The sequence below is a fragment of the Ovis aries genome, chromosome 21, assembly GCF_016772045.2.
Source record: "Ovis aries strain OAR_USU_Benz2616 breed Rambouillet chromosome 21, ARS-UI_Ramb_v3.0, whole genome shotgun sequence".
NCBI lineage: Eukaryota > Metazoa > Chordata > Mammalia > Artiodactyla > Bovidae > Ovis > Ovis aries.
In genome coordinates, this window is record NC_056074.1 from 42,420,392 (window position 1) to 42,437,810 (window position 17,419).

Here is a 17,419-nt window from a genome sequence, read left to right on the forward strand (position 1 = left end):
TTGGAATGAGCGAGACGTGCAAGAATTCAAAGTGAAATGGTTGTATTTAAACCCGAGCTTTCTAGTGGCTCATTAGTGATTGCTGGGACTGCAGTTTTACCCTTCAGGCTTGAAATAGTTAATTATTTTATATTTTATCTGAGCCATTGCTTCTTCCTCCGCTTTTTAAACATCTAATTGGAGATAATTATCAAAGTCACATATATGGAGTAACTCATCTCTCATATGCTTTGTGGTGTGGTTAATACTGGTAAAGTAGCTGCAGGTGGGCAGCAGAAGGCTAGGCGGCTGAACCTCCTGATTGAGTGAAATGCTCCCTGGAATTATTGGGTGGATTTTATAGCTTAGCTGTTACTTGTTTTTGTTCATGCTATTGTTACACATTTGAGAGAAAAACTAAATGTGATTTTTTTTTCCGTGAAAATGCTGATACAAATGTCCAAAATTTTTCTCTCTTAAATAGTTTTTTACATTTTTATGCATATAGGTTACAACCTGCCATATTCATTCATCCAGTGATGATGAAATTGACTTTAAAGAAACGGGTTTCTCACAGGATTCTTCTTTGCAGCAAGTGAGTCATGCCTAAAAGTTTTGTCTTTTGTTTTTATTTTAAATGCTTAGTTTAGTTGTCATTTATGAATCAGCTTTGGAGTCAGACATGCATTAGGGTGTATTTGGGGGCTACTTACTAGTTAGATCAAAGTGTTTAAAAGAGGAAGTGTTGGGTATGTGAGAGAAAGGTACATGTTGATTATGTTTCCAGGGCATGTTTCTTTAGATCTGATAATGATGGTGAGTCGGGTAACTCTTCAGGAGATTTGAGTAGTTCTGGATAGTTCAGTAAGCATGCGTCTCGGACATGCTCATTATGCAGAGATTCCTGCCATAGGGATTTGTGGAGAAGACTAAGAAGACTTGTTTAATGTCAGTGAAAGTAACTTACCCAATGTCCCTGAACCAAATGGCTTATAAGTTTCTGATATCTTCAGATTCTGTAGCATTCCCAGATTCATCCTGTCCCGATTCCTCTTCATTTATCAGGTCCTGGTAATCTTTGTGGGGGTAAAAACAAGATATAAAAACAGGCGTACTGATATATCCTCCCTTGGTAGTTCCTGCGGAGGTGAGGAGTGAATTCAGTGTCCCTTCTGAGTATCAGGTTTGGGAGCTCAACCTGGAAGCCCTTTTGGAAGGTACCAGCTCCTCATATGGAGAAGCTGCCCTTGGTCAGGACCAAGTCTTGCCTGTCAGGTGATTTGGTATGCCAGTGGAATTAATGTGGTTACCTTCCCTGGCACTGAATGTTTTTCCCAATCCCGAAGCCCCTTTTACCAGGGCCACGATGAAGTTTCTGATGACTCTGCAGGCCCTGCCTTTTGGTGTCCAGGTAGACTGACACACCCCAGTATAGGCTGAACTAAGCAGTCGTCTGAGTTTAAGACTAAGGCATTTTAATGTGTACATGTTCAGGATGGGCCTGAGGTAGCATTTTGGCTTCTCTTGCTTCTTGGCACTGCCCCTGGAGACTAGCTTCCCGAGGTGAGAGGCAGGGTGCAGCCAGCCCGCAGGGGAGCTGTCCAGCGGGTGGGCCTCCCGGTCCGCTCACACGTTGGTCTGCTGTCTGGCAGCATTGGCCCCCTCAGAGGCCCGGCTGGCTTCCTGTGAGCCCTCGTGCCTTCAAGCGATCCTTCCCTGACCCTGGAGCACCTGGACAGTATCAAGTTGGTCCCCTCAACCTGCTCTGAGCCCCAATTACACATTGTTCCTCCTCTGCAGAGAAGCTGAAGGGTGTGCAGTGTGCGTTTTCAAGGTGATTCTGATTTTGGTGAATAGCTTTTAAGAAAGAGAAGGTCCTGTTTTCGCAAATATTTGCAAATAAGTTAATGAACTCGGAGTTTGCGGCAGGTAGTTTAATCAAGCTGATGACCTTCTGGTGTCTGGAAAGTGAATTCCCTACCTCTCTCTCGAGATCCGGTTCCAGGGTCATAGATTTTCTGGGGAGAATTTTCAGACTGATGATGTGTATATGAACCGATCTCAGTCAACAAAATGCCTCAATGACACCAGGCTCCTGTTCCTGTGGATTTTATCTGCTTTATATAACCCTCAAAAGTAGGGAGAATAATTATTATTTTTTGATTGACAGCCTTCCAGTAAACTTTTTTTGCATATTGAAATTATAGACCTGTCTTGAATCATTTTGAAAATAGGAAACATACACGAAAGCATTTTTTTCTGGATTCAGAAGTTCGCATCTAGGTTAATCTAGAATATCCATGCTGGCCTCCGTTATAACCGGATAGTTTCTGTGCGTCCCCTCGCTGCCCTCACTCACGTCTGAAGCCAGGTCTGGTGACGCTCGTGCACGGAGAGCCCAGGGCGTGCCACTGAGCAAACCCGCTCCCAGCCTCGCTGCCCCTCCTGGTTCCCTCCCGCTGGTGGTGTTCTCCTTCCTCCTGCGGCCACCCCTCTGGGGGAGGAGGCAGAGATCTTCCTCATGTGCTGTCTGGAGGATTGGGGCCAGCTGCCGCAGGTGGGCACCACTCCTGCTGCCCGGGGAGACCTCCCAAGAGATTGACTTAATAAAGGACCGGAGCAGCCCCTGGCTTTGACCAGGGTGGCAGTTTTGACACATGGGGGCTTTTGCCCCTTTTTAAATGCAATTAAAAGTTTTTAATAATTGCATAACCATATGGCGCTTTCCAGACTTGAATTTCTCAGAGTCCAAAGCACTTTCATAAAGCTTTAGGGAGAATACAGTAACAGTTTTCACGGCTGTGGGTTTAGTAAGCCTTGACAGCTTTATTAGTAAAAATCAGATTTGAAACCTAGGTTCTTTGCTGGAGGTGTCTTCCTAGAAGCAGCAGTGGACCCAGACCTATGGAGGGCTGCGGCTCGCTGGTCTCCTGTGTCCTGTGCGTTACTGTGTGCAGGTTGTGTCTGTCTTCCTCCGTAGGTGGATAGATGGACAGGGCAAACACGTGTGTGCGTATTTATGTGTGTCTGTGTGTACAGCTATATGTTCATACATGTATGCATTCACACATGTTTTTGTAATACACGTGGTATTTACATTCTGTTGTGAAGCATTTAAAGGCGCACTTTGGGGAATATTTCTTCCTTTTTATTCCCAAAAGATTTATAGTATTTTCTGTAGAAGTACAAAATTTTTAAAGAAGAAAAAAAAAGAAAGGAACCAAAACCGTTGGAAAGGACCGGTTCCCCTGTGTGACCACGTTTTTATCAGTGAGCTCAGAGCCCGATTTATCCGCCTGCTCGGAGAACGACTTTATGATTGCTTATTGCACCTTTGACGTTACCAACCATGTGTTCCGCCTTATAGGAGATAAAACAATTCAGATGAATCGGTTTCTTTCTACTCATAATATTTTATATTCGTACATTGAGAACTCACCCAGCCTCTTAGGACTTGTCCTTCCCTCTGCTCTCACCCAGACGCCCAGAGCCTTGGTGTGCCTTACCATGCGCACGCCTGGGGGCCAGCCCCCAGCCCCCAGGTGCTCAGGCAGTGTCGTCTCTGTGGGCAGGCAGAGGGGCAGCTTGAAGGTGCGACAGTGAGCGGGGAGTGGTGGGTATCGAGTTAGAGAAATGTGAGCGAGGTTTTAGGTTCTAAGTAAACTATATATATGCAGCACTTTTTTAGAGCTAAGGAAAAGATGCCTTCCAAAGCCAAATATAAGGTTTATTTTTTAATTATCCACAATTTGGATTATCCATGCCATAATTCCCTGCCACCATAATGAATCATCAGGAATTAACGGCAGAGGTACTTCTGCAGGGTGGAGTCTGTGGGCCTTGCTCAGAGGAGAACGCAGGAGAGCGTGGTGGCCTGCCTGGCAGGGCCTCAGGGCCAGTGCCTTTGGTCCAGCCACAGCTGTTGCTTGAAGCCCCGCACAGTCCACGGGCAGCTCTGTCCACGTGCAGCGCACACACGCACACAGTTCACCTCCGTATGGGTTGCTCGCGGCAGAGTGAGGAGGGTCCTTGCTTGTCTTCGTCTCTTTAACCCTGACTGAGCGAGCCTGGAGCACGTTTGCTGACTGCACCGTCCCCCTGGCCTGCTGCGGTTCACAGTTAGAACAGCAGCATTTCTGTGGAGTCCACGGTAGCGTTCCCCCTTCTTCACCGGAGAGCCCTGGTGCTCTGTAGAAACGGGAAACGATGTAGCAAACAGAACTGACTCCTCCCTGGATCTCTCAGTGTTGTGGGGTTTTCAGAGTGATTTCTGATCAGTGTTAAAACTCTGTCCTCTCCCTAAGGTAGGTAGGCTAGTAGTTTACTTTGTACTCTTCTTAGCCTCTGAGACTTAAATCTTTTTTTTTTTTTTTTTTTTAAGAAAAGGAAGTACCCCTGGAGCTGGTGTGGTAGAGTTGGGGTTGTGCTCACTAGCCGTTTCTCCTCTGTTGCCGTGTTGCTGTAGTGGACGGGGCTGGGGAGGTGCCGAAAGGGAGAGGGGGTGGGTACCGCTTGCTGGGTTTTAAGGTTGGTTGTGTTCAGAGGTGGCCAGTACATCTTATAATTTCAGACTGTCGCATGTCACTTGATCACTTTTTTGAACCGGACCCAAACCTCTCTCTCAAGACATTTCAGAATAGAGGACAGTGGTCATTTAACACTTCTTACATGGCACGTGCATTAGAATAATTTGTGGACAAAATTCCAAACATTTCCTTTTTGGGGTAAATTGTGTCTGAAATTATTTGATTTTTTTTTTTTTTTAAAGAAGAACACACCAACTTTTTAAGCCCTATGGCTACATATAAATAAGGGGGTTTCTGGAAAATAAATGGGCATATAGTATGTAGAATGTCATTAGAATCATTGTATCACTGTCACTGGTCCTGGGGTTGCCAGGCCTTTTCTGATTATCAGATGCAACAAATGACGTCCAATTTTATTGACCAGTTTGGCTTCAACGATGAGAAGTTTGCAGATCAAGATGACATTGGCAAGTGAGTACACCTTTCTGCACCCTGCATTCCTGCCCTCTGTAAGAGGCGGTGATTCTTCTGAGTTCTGGGAATCCTTGTGTCTATGAGTTGGGAGGAGCCTGCCCTCCAGGTGTTCCTTCAGGTCCAGCCCATCCGCCTGAGTCACCCAGACAACTGAGGGAGTAGAATGTGACTCCCATAAGGGGAGCCTGCCCTTGGACTTGGCGTCTTCCACAAAGGTTTATTTTGGTTAGACTCAGGAACTCAGGTCGATGTCCTCCCTGTTAGGGTTTGGCGCTGGGTCGCAGCGTCTGCAGTGGTTAATTCCTCTGTCAGTTCAGTGGCCTGAGCAGGTCTGGTCCTTCCACAGCACAGTGGACAGAGCCACGCTGTGGCCGAGCAGGCTCCACCCTGCCCACGTTCTCTTCTCTGAGTGACTAACTGGAAGGTGGAGTTGGGCTGGGCTCCCTGCCCCTGAGGGCCAGGCAGTCAGGGAAAGAGGAGCCCAGAGATGTGCAGAATCCACGAACAGCTGCTGTGGGAGCCGTCCACAGAGAGGAAGACAAGTGGTCTAGCCCCTGACCTTGGGAAATGCACGTGTTTATAAACAAACTGTTTACTCGAGGTGTGTTGCAGCTCTCTGAGCAGAGTTCTCTCTCACAGGAGCGCCCTGAGCAGGGTCATCAACACCCAGCATCTCTCAGTTTCCTCCCCAGCAATAGATGCTCGGGCCTTGGTTAAACTAGAGCCAGTGGAGGCTGCTGTTTGTCGTAAGTTGCAGTTTACAGCAGGCGAGAAGCTGAAAGACTTTTTCCACATCCTTTGATCGTGCCAGACAGTATGCTGTGGAGGCACAGGGCCTGGGAAGTTTTAAGTTTAGTCGCTCAGTCGTGTCCAACTCTTTGCGACCCCATAGACTGTAGCCTACCAGGGTCCTCTGTCCATGGGATTTTCCAGGCAAGAGTACAGGAGTAGGTGGCCATTTCCTTCTCCAGAGGATCTTCCTGACCCAGGGATCAAACCCGGGTCTCCCACATTGTAGGCAGACGCTTTGCCCTCTGAGCCACCAGGGGAGTCCTGGAGGTCCCACTGTAAGTGAGTAGTGGAGGCTGTCAGCTGCCCTAAGAATCAGCTCATTTCAACCCCGGAAGAACAAGGACTCCATACATGGGGCTTGTCTGCACCCTGGGAGCACTCCCACCAGAACCTGCAACCCCCACCTCCCAACGTGTGGTGTCTCAGCACCTGCTTGTCCGGGCCCATTTGTTAAGAGCTGCTGGTTTGGAATCCAGTCTTTTTAGAATTTTTGGGGGCACTTGGAATGATGTTTGATTCAAACAGATCCTTTAAGGATTCTAAGATAGCCCTACCTACTCAAAAATTACACATTAAATAGGCTAGGAATTCTTTTAATCCCTGTTTTTGTCCCATCTATGCCATATTATAGTGTGAGACTTCAAGGGTGTCTGTATTTTATGTATGCATGTGTCTGTATCTGGAGAAAGCTCAGGGTCTGACAGTGTCTGTGACCGTTTTTTCGTATTTCAACCTGTTTCTTATCTGCAGACAACCTTTTTGGGGTTATGTAAGCATGGCCCATAGAACCATGGTTTCTTCCATGGCTGTTGAACATTGTTTATAAGGAAGGCTTTGGGGCCTCCCGTCCAGTGTGAGTTCCTTATACCGAGGGAGGAGGGATCACTTAATGTAAATAATTTGGCTTTACTAATGGAGATTTTTGTCATACTGTGAATCTGGATGATCTCGTGAATGCTGTTTCTGAGTCTGTAGATAATTTTAACGATTGCACTCATCTTTTGCTTCCAGTGTTTCTTTTGATCGGGTGTCAGACATCAACTTTACTCTCAATACAAATGAAAGTGTAAGTATTCATGCCGATTGCGAGTAGCGAGGCATATGAGAGGTCAATCGGTGGGAATGGGTGCTGGGTGCTGTGTGCGCTGGGGCTCCCGACTCTAGGAGCCTTTGTCTTAGATGGCGATGACTTTAGCCTGGCACGTGGCCTGCTTGGCCCCATAAGCATGTAAATTTGCTGCCCTCGTTGAAGGTGAGACAGGGCTAATGAAGCCAGTGTAGACATTTGGCTTCAAAGACAGCAGTTTGACTCCAACCTGCTGCCTTTTGCATCTGCTGAGTGTCACCAGGAGAGAAACTTGGGCCAGATGAGGGCCAGTCCCTCATCACCAGGCAGTTCTCACATGCCAAGTCAGCCACATCTACAGATGGACATGGGCTTAGTGTCATTTGAATGGGCACAGTGTTGATTTTATGTCACTTAGCATGAGAGACCGCTGGTTTAGTCGCTGTTCTGATAAGACGGAGACTAACCGACGGGACGCTGACACTCCTCACTGCTTAGCTGGCCTTGGAAAAGCAGAGGAAGTGCAGGTTGCTGTTAGGGTAGCTCTGGGGCTGTGTGCTCGGCGGGTGGCCCAGGGAGGCTCTTGAGCGAGACGCTGCTCTCACTAGATGAAGAGAGCCTGTCTGTAGACAGTCTCCGTTTCCTGAATACTAGTTTTGAAGCCAGTCCTTGGGGGGACCTTTTTGTTGTTGCTTACATAGAGGCTGACTGCATGCTTACATTTTACTTTGGTATAGGTGATAGGCGTTCCCCCCCCCCCCCCCACAAACGACATGGAAGAATATGATTTACATTGGTAACTTTTGCAGAAAATGACTTGATTTTTAAATGTTTTCCTCTTTCATTTAGGGAAATATTGCCTTGTTTGAAGCATGTTGTAAGGAAAGAATACAACAGTTTGATGATGGTGGCTCTGATGAGGAAGATATCTGGGAGGAAAAGCATATTGCGTTTGCACCAGAATCCCAGAGACGATCAAGGTGAGCGACAGCCTGTTACAGTAGTAAGTGTCCAGTGCATGAGGCACGTATTACTTGCCTCTCCACACAAACACATTTGACCCAGGGATCAGCGCTTTTGTCGTGATCAGAAAGGCCCTTGTTAACTGGTAGAGTTGGTACCACCTCCCTGTCTGCAGTGTGAACAAGTCAGGGTGACCTGAGTGAGAGTGCGCCAAGTGTTCTGGTGTGGTTCATGGACTGCTGGGACCCAGCCTCTTGGGATGGGGAAGGGATGCTGAGGATCGCTGTCATACGGTGCCTGAGGAGTGTTCCCTGGCTGGTCGTAAGAGCAGCAGAGCAGGGTGTTGTTGCTGATAAAATCTGAAAGTTTCCCTGGGGAGAGGAAAGTTGTTTCTAGAAATTCATTTTACTTGAGGAGACAGAGTCATGTCATATGATACCCATTGGGACCAATTTTCAAAAGTCTATCCAAAAACCCCAAATAAAATGCAGAGCTGGTCAGATTGGATTAAAAAAAAAAAAAAAGGTCTGACTTACTGCCACCTATGGAAAATGACTTAAATTATTTAAGAACTTAAATTTTAAAATAAAAAAGATTTAAACAGGTTAAAAGGTAGAGGAATGTTTATTTAAGTAGATTTCAAAGGAAAAGATTAAAAGGTCATAAAGTGGTTATTAGGAGAGCATAATGCCAGTTCTGTCTATATCTACATTCCTAATAACAGGTCTTCAGAATACACAGAGCAAAAACTGATAGAAGTACAAAGAGAAGTAGACAGATTCCACAGTTACAATTAGATATTTCAATATTCCTCCCCTAGTAATTGACGAAAATAATAGGCCATAAAAGTATAAAACACGTACCTAATACTATCAACCAGCTTGACCGTCTGGGGATTTTTAAAGCACGCCACGGGAGAGTGTGCGTTCTTATCAAGTGTACATGAACTACTTAGTGAGAGAGACCATCTTTGGGCCACAAAGCAAGAGTCAGTAAAAAAAAGATTTCAGGTGATATAAAATATGCTCTCTGACCAAATGGAATTAAATTAGAAATCAGTGACACATCTTTAGAAAATCTCTAAATATGAGGAAACGAAATAACACATGAGTTAAAGAGAAAAGGGGGAATTTACACAGTATTTCGAATTGAAAGAAAATGGGAACTCAGTATTTATCAGGAAGTGGGGGTTACAACTGAAACGTACCTAAAGGATCACTTTTAGCACTACTGCTTACATTAAAAAGGAAGAAACAAATCAGTGACCTCAATTTCCACGCTAAGAAATGGCCAGAAACATGAAACAGAAGACAGTAGGGAAAATCATTATAATCGATGGGTCATAATTAAAAATTGTTCTTTGAGAAGATTAATAGAATTGATGTACCCCCTAGACCGAAGGATCAAGGAAAAAAGATACAAATTATTAATAATCAGGAACAGGCCAGGTGACATCACTATGGATTCCACGGATATTAATAGGGTAATAAGGAATACTAGGAGCAACTCTTTGCCAATAAACCTGACAGCTTAGATGGTCTTTGAAAGACACACACTACCAAACCTCAACCAAAAAGAGAAAACAATAACCCAGATAGTCCTGTCTGCTGACAAAGCTGAATTTGTAGTCTAAAACTTCTCACATACACGCACAAAGGCTCAAGGTCCAGAGGACTTCTCTTTGTGAATTCTACCAAATGTTTCAGAAAGAAATCACAGCAGTTTTTACAGAAGTTTTCAGAAAATTGAAAAGGAGGGGGATAGTATCCATCTCACTGTCTGAAGCCACCTCCTTGTAACTTGATACCAGAAGCTGGCATTGCATTATATGGTGTGAAGAGAGCACAGGCGCAAAAGCTCCTTTAAAAATCGTAGCAAATATCGGCAGCATTGGTGCATCGTGACCACGCAAGATTTATTCCAGCAGTGCAGACTTGGTTTACCATTTGAAGGTCAGTAGGCGTGTGGCTGAATTCAGCGTCTACTCCTGGTAGGGCTCTTCAGCAAACTGGGGACAAGGGAATGTCTTGAGGCTGTTTAAGGCTTGTGCAGTAAACCTAGCAGTTGGCGTCACACTCAGTGGTGAAGGACTAAATGACTTACTCCCACGATTGGAAACAATGTGAGGATGCCTGTTTTTACCCCTGATTTTCAGTATTTTTCTGGAGATGCTAGCCAGTGCAGTGAGTCAAGAAAAGGAAATAAATGGTATCTGATTGGAAAGGAAAAGTAAAAATTACCATTATTCATAGACAACATGACTATCTGTGTAGAAAGTTTGTTGGGATCTACAAAAGACTCCTACAGTAGTTTGGTGGTTTTAGCAAGATTGCACAATCTTGGATCAGTGTAATTGTTTTTCTACATACTGCAGCCAACAGTTGGAATTAAAATGACTAAACAGTACTGTTCAAAGTATCATCAAAATATTAGATATGTACAGATAAATCTGACAGACGATGTGCAAGGCTCATACATGAAGAACAGCTGAGAAATCAAGGCTTGATAAATATTTATGATTTGGAAGACAGTATTATTAAGATACCAATTCTCCCTAGATCTGGATTGATCTGGAATCATTGCTGTTCCAAACAAAATCATAGCAGGTTTTTTGGTAGCTGTCGATAAATTGATTTTTAAATTTACATGAAGATGCAAAGGACCTAGAATAGCCAAAACAGCTTTCATAAAGAACAGTATTAACACTGCCTGACTTCTGGGTACAGTAGTTAAGACAGGGGTAGATCAGGGGACAGAACAGAGAGCCCATAAGCTGAGCACCGAAGAATTGATGCTTTTGAACTGTGGTGTTGGAGAAGACTCCTGAGAGTCCCTTGGACTGCACGGAGATCCAGCCAGTCCATTCTGAAGGAGATCAGCCCTGGGATTTCTTTGGAGGGAATGATGCTAAAGCTGAAACTCCAGTACTTTGGCCACCTCATGTGAAGAGCTGACTCATTGGAAAAGACTGATGCTGGGAGGGATTTGGGGCAGGAGGAGAAGGGGACAACAGAGGATGAGATGGCTGGATGGCATCACTGACTTGATGGATATGAGTCTGAGTGAACTCTAGGAATTGGTGATGGACAGGGAGGCCTGGTGTGCTGCAATTCATAGGGTCACAAAGAGTCGGACACGACTGAGCGACTGAACTGAACTGAAATAGGCCTACACACATACATAGACATTGGACTGAGGGAGGAGGTGCAGAGGCAGGTCAGTGGAGAGAGGGTAGTCATCTGAAGAAACAGAGCTGAAATAGTTGGACATGATATGTGGGGAAATGCCCTTGGTCTCTGTGTCCTTACTATGTATACATAGTAACCAAAAATGGATCTTACGTCTGAATCAAACACAAAATTAGAAAACTTTAATACTGGAAAATCTTTGTGACCTTGGGTAAGGCAAAGATCTCTGAGATAGAACACCAGAAGCACTATACATGAAAAAAAATTGTGGTAAGTTAAACTTTATCAAAATTGAACACTAATATTCTTCAAAAGACAAATGTTAACGCAAGCACAAGGCATATACACTAAGAGGTAAAATTTGCGAATCGTATATCTCATAAAGGACTTACATGTAGAGCGTATGAAGAACTCTCAAAACTCTATAGTAATGAGAAAAGACAAACTAGTTTTTAAAATAGGCTGCTGCTGCTGCTAAGTCACTTCAGTCGTGTCCGACTCTGTGCGACCCCATAGAGGATTCTCCAGGAAAGAAAGACACAAGTGTGTTGCCATTTCCTTCTCCAATGCATGAAAGTGAAAAGTGAAAAGCGTGAAGTCTCTCAGTTGTGTCCGACTATTAGCAACCTATGGACTGCAGCGCACCAGGCTCCTCCATCCATGGGGTTTTCCAGGCAAGAGTACTGGAGCGGGTTGCCATTGCCTTCTCCGTAAAATAGGCTAAAGATGCTTGAGAACAGAGGTGAGCACGCGAGAAGCAGCTCAGCACCTTTGGTCGTGAGGGACGTGCGGACTCTCACCACCAGGGGGCACCTCCACCCCAGGCAGCTGTAAGGTTTCCGAACAGTCTGCCAGCGCAGCCCCAGTGGGAGCAGCTGGGGCCTGGGGTGGGGTGAGCCCTGACAGTGACGGGCACGTGGGGCCCAGGTGATGCGCCGCACAGTGTTTTGGTGTGGGATGTCTTTTGAACTCTGGATTTAGCGGGGGGCCAATATACAGTAGTAATATTTTGGACTTTTCCCCTTAGCTCGGGGAGTACAGACAGTGAGGAAAGTACAGACTCTGAGGAAGAAGATGGAGCAAAACAAGACTTGTTTGAGTCCAGCAGTGCCAACACGGAGGACAAGATGGAGGTAGACCTGAGCGAACGTAAGTCGCCGCCTCTCTGCCAGCGCCATGTGGAGGTGGCCCCTGAGCCTGGGACAGCCTCTGAAGGGCAGTTGCGTGGGAGCACACGCTGTCCTCTGAGTTCCCTTGGCGCTTCACGTCTTGGGGACCGGGCCTGAGGGGAGGAGCCAGTTACACCTTGGGTGAGAGGGGGTCTCTACAGTTTGGAAGCCCTCTGTGTGCATCTGGGTAGAGGACAGCAACACATCAATGGGTCCATCCTCCAGCTGCAGAGGCTGGGAACTGGAGCAGAAGGGGAGAGACCGTAGCTTCTGGAAGGATGGGGAAAGGCTGTAGAATCAGGAGTGCTCCTAAGCCGCAGGAAATTCCTTACAGTTAGAGCAGTTTTGAACAGGGTCTTCACTGTTAATGAATCCTGTGTTCCTAAAATTTTCCCAGCTAAATGCTTATTTATGTTTCACCACTTGCTAAGAAGACTAAAGTTGACTGGTCTTTTAAAAATACTGTTAATGCCTAAAAGTTCAGACAAATTTTCACATGAAGTAGCTGTGTAGGTTGATACCAGGGCTTTCCTCCAGGCCAACAGTGCTTCCTGTTGCCTGGGAAGGTTTTTATGCCTCGGTTCTAGAGGATGAAACCCCACTCTGGGGGTCAGGTTGAAGCTCATCGTGACCTCGGAGCGTGGCAGGCATCCAGCAGACCCCTCGTGGTCCCCAGCCTCTCTCTCCTCCGCGGCTCGCCACCTTCAGGAGGGCATGACGCCGTTCACACCAGCCGGCCTGTGTCCGGCTCCTGCTGTGTGCCGGGAGCTGGGACACAGGCACGGCCTCCAGGGCCTCGGGGTGTCTGAGCAGATGGAGAGTGTGGGGAGAGCAGGGGCCCCGCTCCCCCAGGCCTCTGCAGAGCCCTCCCAGAGGACGGGTTGTGTCACGAGGACAAGTAGGGATGAGTCCGCTTGCAGGAAAACAGCTCCTAGGAAGGCACAGGGACCCGCCGCTGGTGAATGCAGCTCAGGAAGGGTGGGATGGTGGAGATGAGGCCAGAGACCGGAAGGAGAATTATTTTGGAGGTTGTGCTCCTTCTCCTGAGGATTTTACTAAGAATCCCGTCAATTGATCTGTGTTGACATGATTACTCTTGGTAGCAGTGTGAAAGCTGGATTAGAAAGTGTACTCGGGGACGGGAAGACCGGCATCGAGACTCAGTGTGAGACTTGAGAAACGACGGGGGCTCATCAGGAGCGGGGGGAGGCTGCCGGAGGCCCTGAGCTTTCGGCTTGCGTGTGTGTGTGTGTGTGTCTGTGTCTGTGTGTCTGTGTGTGTCTGTGTCTGTGTCTGTGTGTTCACCTGTGTGGTTCAGTAGTGTTGTGTATTCACACTGTTGTGCAGTGGAGCCTCTAGAACTTTCTCACCTTGCAAAGCTGAAGCTATACCCACAAACAGCACTCACCATTCCCCTTTCCCCAGCCCCCAGCCACCACCATTCTATCTTCTGTCTCTGAATCTGACTCCTCTAGGGACCTCATCCTAAGTGGAATCATGGGGTATTTTGTCTTTTGTGACTGGTTTACTCCCTTAGCATGGTGCCCTCCAGGTTCATCCATGTTCAAGTGTGTAGCGGGATTTTATTACTCTTTCTGAAGGCTGAATGGCATTTTGAAGTCTGTGGATCTGTGAGATCGCTGGGTGGGTGATAAGTGACTTGGGGAGGGACCATACGCTTGGTGTGACTCACTCCCACTGTCTTGGTGGAGCTGGGTGTGGGGACAGGGAGAGACGAAGGGCAGGGCTGTGATGTTCACCCACAGGGCATGGCCTCACAGGTCTCAGCCCTCCTGACCTTGCTGCTTGGGAAAGCTTTCTTTGTACTGCTGGGTCAGCCGGGGTTGAGATGGGACTGGGGCGGGGGAGTGCTCCCCTCCAGGGCTCTGAGCTGCCTCGGCCTCTGACTTAAGAGCTTCCACCATCCACCCAATCTCTGTGGCTTCTTCCAGAGTTTTTCTTGACTGTTGAGAACAGTTTCTCAACAGTTAATGTTAGAGTAATTCTGGGGAGCTAGTCTTTCCTGGGATGGTAATAATAGGAAATGACTAACAACAGTCATTTCTGTGTAGCCCAGTTTATTTGGATGGAGTGAGTCCAGAACTTTGCATGTGGTGGGCAGGCAGAAATACCTGTCACCTTCCCGGAGGTGACAAATAGTAAAGAATCTGCCTGCAATTCAGGAGACCAGGGTTCGATTCCTGGGTCGGGAAGATCCCCTGGAGAAGGAAATGGCAACAAGCTCCAGTATTCTCGCCTGGAGAATCCCATGGACGGAGGAGCTTGGCAGGGTACAGTCTGTGGGGTCGCAAAGAGTCAGACATGACTGAGTGACTAACACTTCCACTTTCTTGACTTTCTGAGGTTGCAGGTGAGGTTTTCAGACATTAAGGTCCTATTCCTTCTCAGAGCCCATGGAGCCCTGCCACATGGTACACAGATCAGAGGGCAGGAAGCTCAGAAACAGCCCTCCTTCAGTACCTGCTAGATGAGGCCCTCATTTAACCCTCAGGATTAAGTAGATGGTTTTATCCGAAGTGAAAAAATGAGGAAACCTAGCCTAGGGGGAGCTGAGTGAGTTGCCTGGAGTCCCGGGAAGTCTGTCTGTAGGGTGGGGCACTTCTGTTACGCATAGGTCCTTGGTTGTTTGTCTTGAGGAGCATCCCCAAGTAGCTCGCAGATGCCATAGCCTAGCATTCCTTCCTTACAGCCTGGAGCCTCCAGTTGTGGTAGAGAACATCCATGATAAAGAGCGGTGGTCCCCACTGCCAGATTGTCTGCAGCAAGCATCTGGGCATTCCGCACAGGCTACTGTGCAGGAGCAGCTGGTGTGTGATGAGAGCAAGCAGGCCTGATTTCGGCTGAGGGGGACACACCTCGGGTGGCGACATTTAAACAGAGACAGAGGCCGGCAGGACCCAGACCGCAGCAAGAGAGGAGCAGCCAGACAGGGTGCGCGGTCCTGCCACCCCCATCTCTGAGCACTCTCCTGTGCCTGCAGGCCTAGCAAGCCAGTGGGAACAGAGTTCCTCTCTGCTCTCAGAACTTCACTCCTGACACCAAATGTGTGAGTCTCCCACACAGCTCAGCCGAGGCACTGACCGTCTGAGTCAGGCCCGCAGGTTAGGGCTCACTCGACCCGCGAGTCGGCCGCCCGTCCCCACCCCCAGCCGGTACTTCTAACCAACTGGCTGTGAACTGGGAGTTCCCATGACCTCTTTGGGTTTGATTATTTGCTAGAACTGCTCACAGAATTCAGAAAAACCTTTTACCTACCATTACCAGTTGATATATTAAAGGCTACAAATGAACAGGACGGGTCCAGAGGGGTCCACGGGCAGGAACTTGGGTCCCCAGTGGAGTCTCATCTGCCACCTCTGTCCCCAACCCAGAAGCCCTGAAGCCCCGCAGCTTGGGTGTTCATGGGGACCTTGCTAAGTGGGCGTGATTGGTGAAATCTTTGGTCATTAGTGATTAACTTGACCTCTAGCCCCTTACACGTCTAGAAGGTTGAGGGAGGGGTGGTAGGGAAGGGCCAAAAGTTCCAACCCTCTAAGCACTTGGTTGCCCCACTCCCCAAGTCCCCATCCTGAGGCTCTCCAGGAGCTCCCAGTCTCTTCTCATTAGATACAGAAACCTTTGTCACTTCAGAGATGGCAGTGGGGTGGGCAGAGACTAAGTCTGTATTCCTCCTTGTATCTCGGGAAGCCCGCTGCTGTGTGTGCTCAGGTGAAGGGCGGCTCTGAGAAGCAGCATTGTGGACTTGGGGTGGGGCGGGAAGCCTTGAGGTTGTTCCCACTTTACTGTGACTGAGTACTAACATGCGTTTAGAAAACTATTTATTTTATACTAATTTTGGATTTGCAGAAAAGGTGCAAAGAATGTCAGGAAGTGGCTGTATACCCTTCATCCATCTTCCTCCTAGTGTTCACATAACCTTGGAACATTTGTCAAAATCAAGAAATTAACATCAGTATATTGTTTTCTGTGTGACTTTGTCTTCTTGTGTGTTAATCGCTGTTGGAAAATAAAATCAGGGAAAGGTGAATTGCTAAGGGATCAAAGGGAACACACAGCTTTCCAGCAGACAGAGGTTGTGGAGTGGCCTCTGCGTGGCTGTGGCTGTCCGCTTCCCCCAGCAGTGTGCCAGAATGCCCTCTGCCCCGCACCTGCAGTCTTTTTTACTTACCACTGCACATCTGGTTTTGAAAAATGCTTGTGTTACATTAAATGACTGAAGCATTCTCAAAGTGGGATTCCTCTCCTTTTTAGCACCCAACTGGTCAGCCAACTTTGATGTCCCCATGGAGATGACGCACGGTGCTCCCTTAGACTCGGTGGGGTCTGACGTCTGGAGCACAGAGGAGCCTATGCCGACGAAGGAGACAGGCTGGGCTTCTTTCTCAGAGTTCACGTCTTCCCTGAGGTGAGCGCATGCGGCTCTCCCAGCCTTCCCACCTGAGAGCCGGGTGTGAAGCGTGTTCCCAGTTGAATACAGTGCCTTAAACGAGATTGAAAAATCAATGGGGGAGGGAGGGATGTAGACACAGCTCTGAGTTACGAGGAAACACCACCCCCTTCCTCCCTGCTCTCCAGGGTGAGCTGGGAGGCGGAGTGGATGGTAAAGTGGGCTGAGGAGATGGCCCAGGGAGTCAGGGAGCTCCTGAGGGGCGCCTCTGTGAGGAGCATTACGGAGACGCGGCATGTACCCTGAGTTTAGTAGATGATACTGAACGTATATTCCGCTTGGAGCCAGTCTAGTGCTGTAAATTAGGGGTGTGTCAATGTGACTGTCAGTCTTGTTAATTGCATTAGTCTCAGCAACAGCGGCTGATCATTTTTTGGTTTTCCTGCATAATATTGTCGGCTTTGAGTATTAACCGTGGATTTTATATCTCCTTACACTTAACTTTGATTTGCTTACTGTTGTTTCATTTTGTCTCCTGAAAAAAATGGGGTGGAGATTTCCACCCCCCGACTTTAAAGACTTTCTTTCCCTATTCTAACAAGACATGTTTTTAAATGGTAACTATAATGGCAAAGATTAGAAAACAGCCTGATGGGAGCTAGCATTCACCACTGTAGACAGATCAAGAGAGGAGACTAAAACCCACGTTGCTTTACAGCACCTCTGATAATAGCAGCGAGCCGTTATTCAGAGGTGAAGTGAGATTTATGGGAAATGTCTCCAAAATATAACGAGATGCTGGTTCTTCTCCGGTACAGGGCAGCCAGGTTTCTCTCTTGCTCTCCTGGTTACTT

General features: G+C 47.4%; 1 protein-coding gene across 37 annotated transcripts in view; it reads left to right on the plus strand.

The window, feature by feature from the left end:
• The window catches only part of PPP6R3 (protein phosphatase 6 regulatory subunit 3), a 122,642-nt gene that overhangs the window by 92,417 nt on the left and 12,806 nt on the right, over window positions 1-17,419 (plus strand). For 17 of the 37 annotated variants that reach the window (XM_042237941.2, XM_042237943.2, XM_060404366.1 and 14 more), the window contains 6 exons: window positions 488-574; window positions 4,879-4,976; window positions 6,783-6,837; window positions 7,687-7,817; window positions 12,016-12,137; window positions 16,430-16,583. In XM_042237941.2, coding sequence (XP_042093875.1) covers window positions 488-574; window positions 4,879-4,976; window positions 6,783-6,837; window positions 7,687-7,817; window positions 12,016-12,137; window positions 16,430-16,583 — 647 coding nt within the window. The remainder of the gene's footprint in view (window positions 1-487; window positions 575-4,878; window positions 4,977-6,782; window positions 6,838-7,686; window positions 7,818-12,015; window positions 12,138-16,429; window positions 16,584-17,419) is intronic. The other 20 variants (XM_060404364.1, XM_027959327.3, XM_027959328.3 and 17 more) reach the window with 5 other exon arrangements.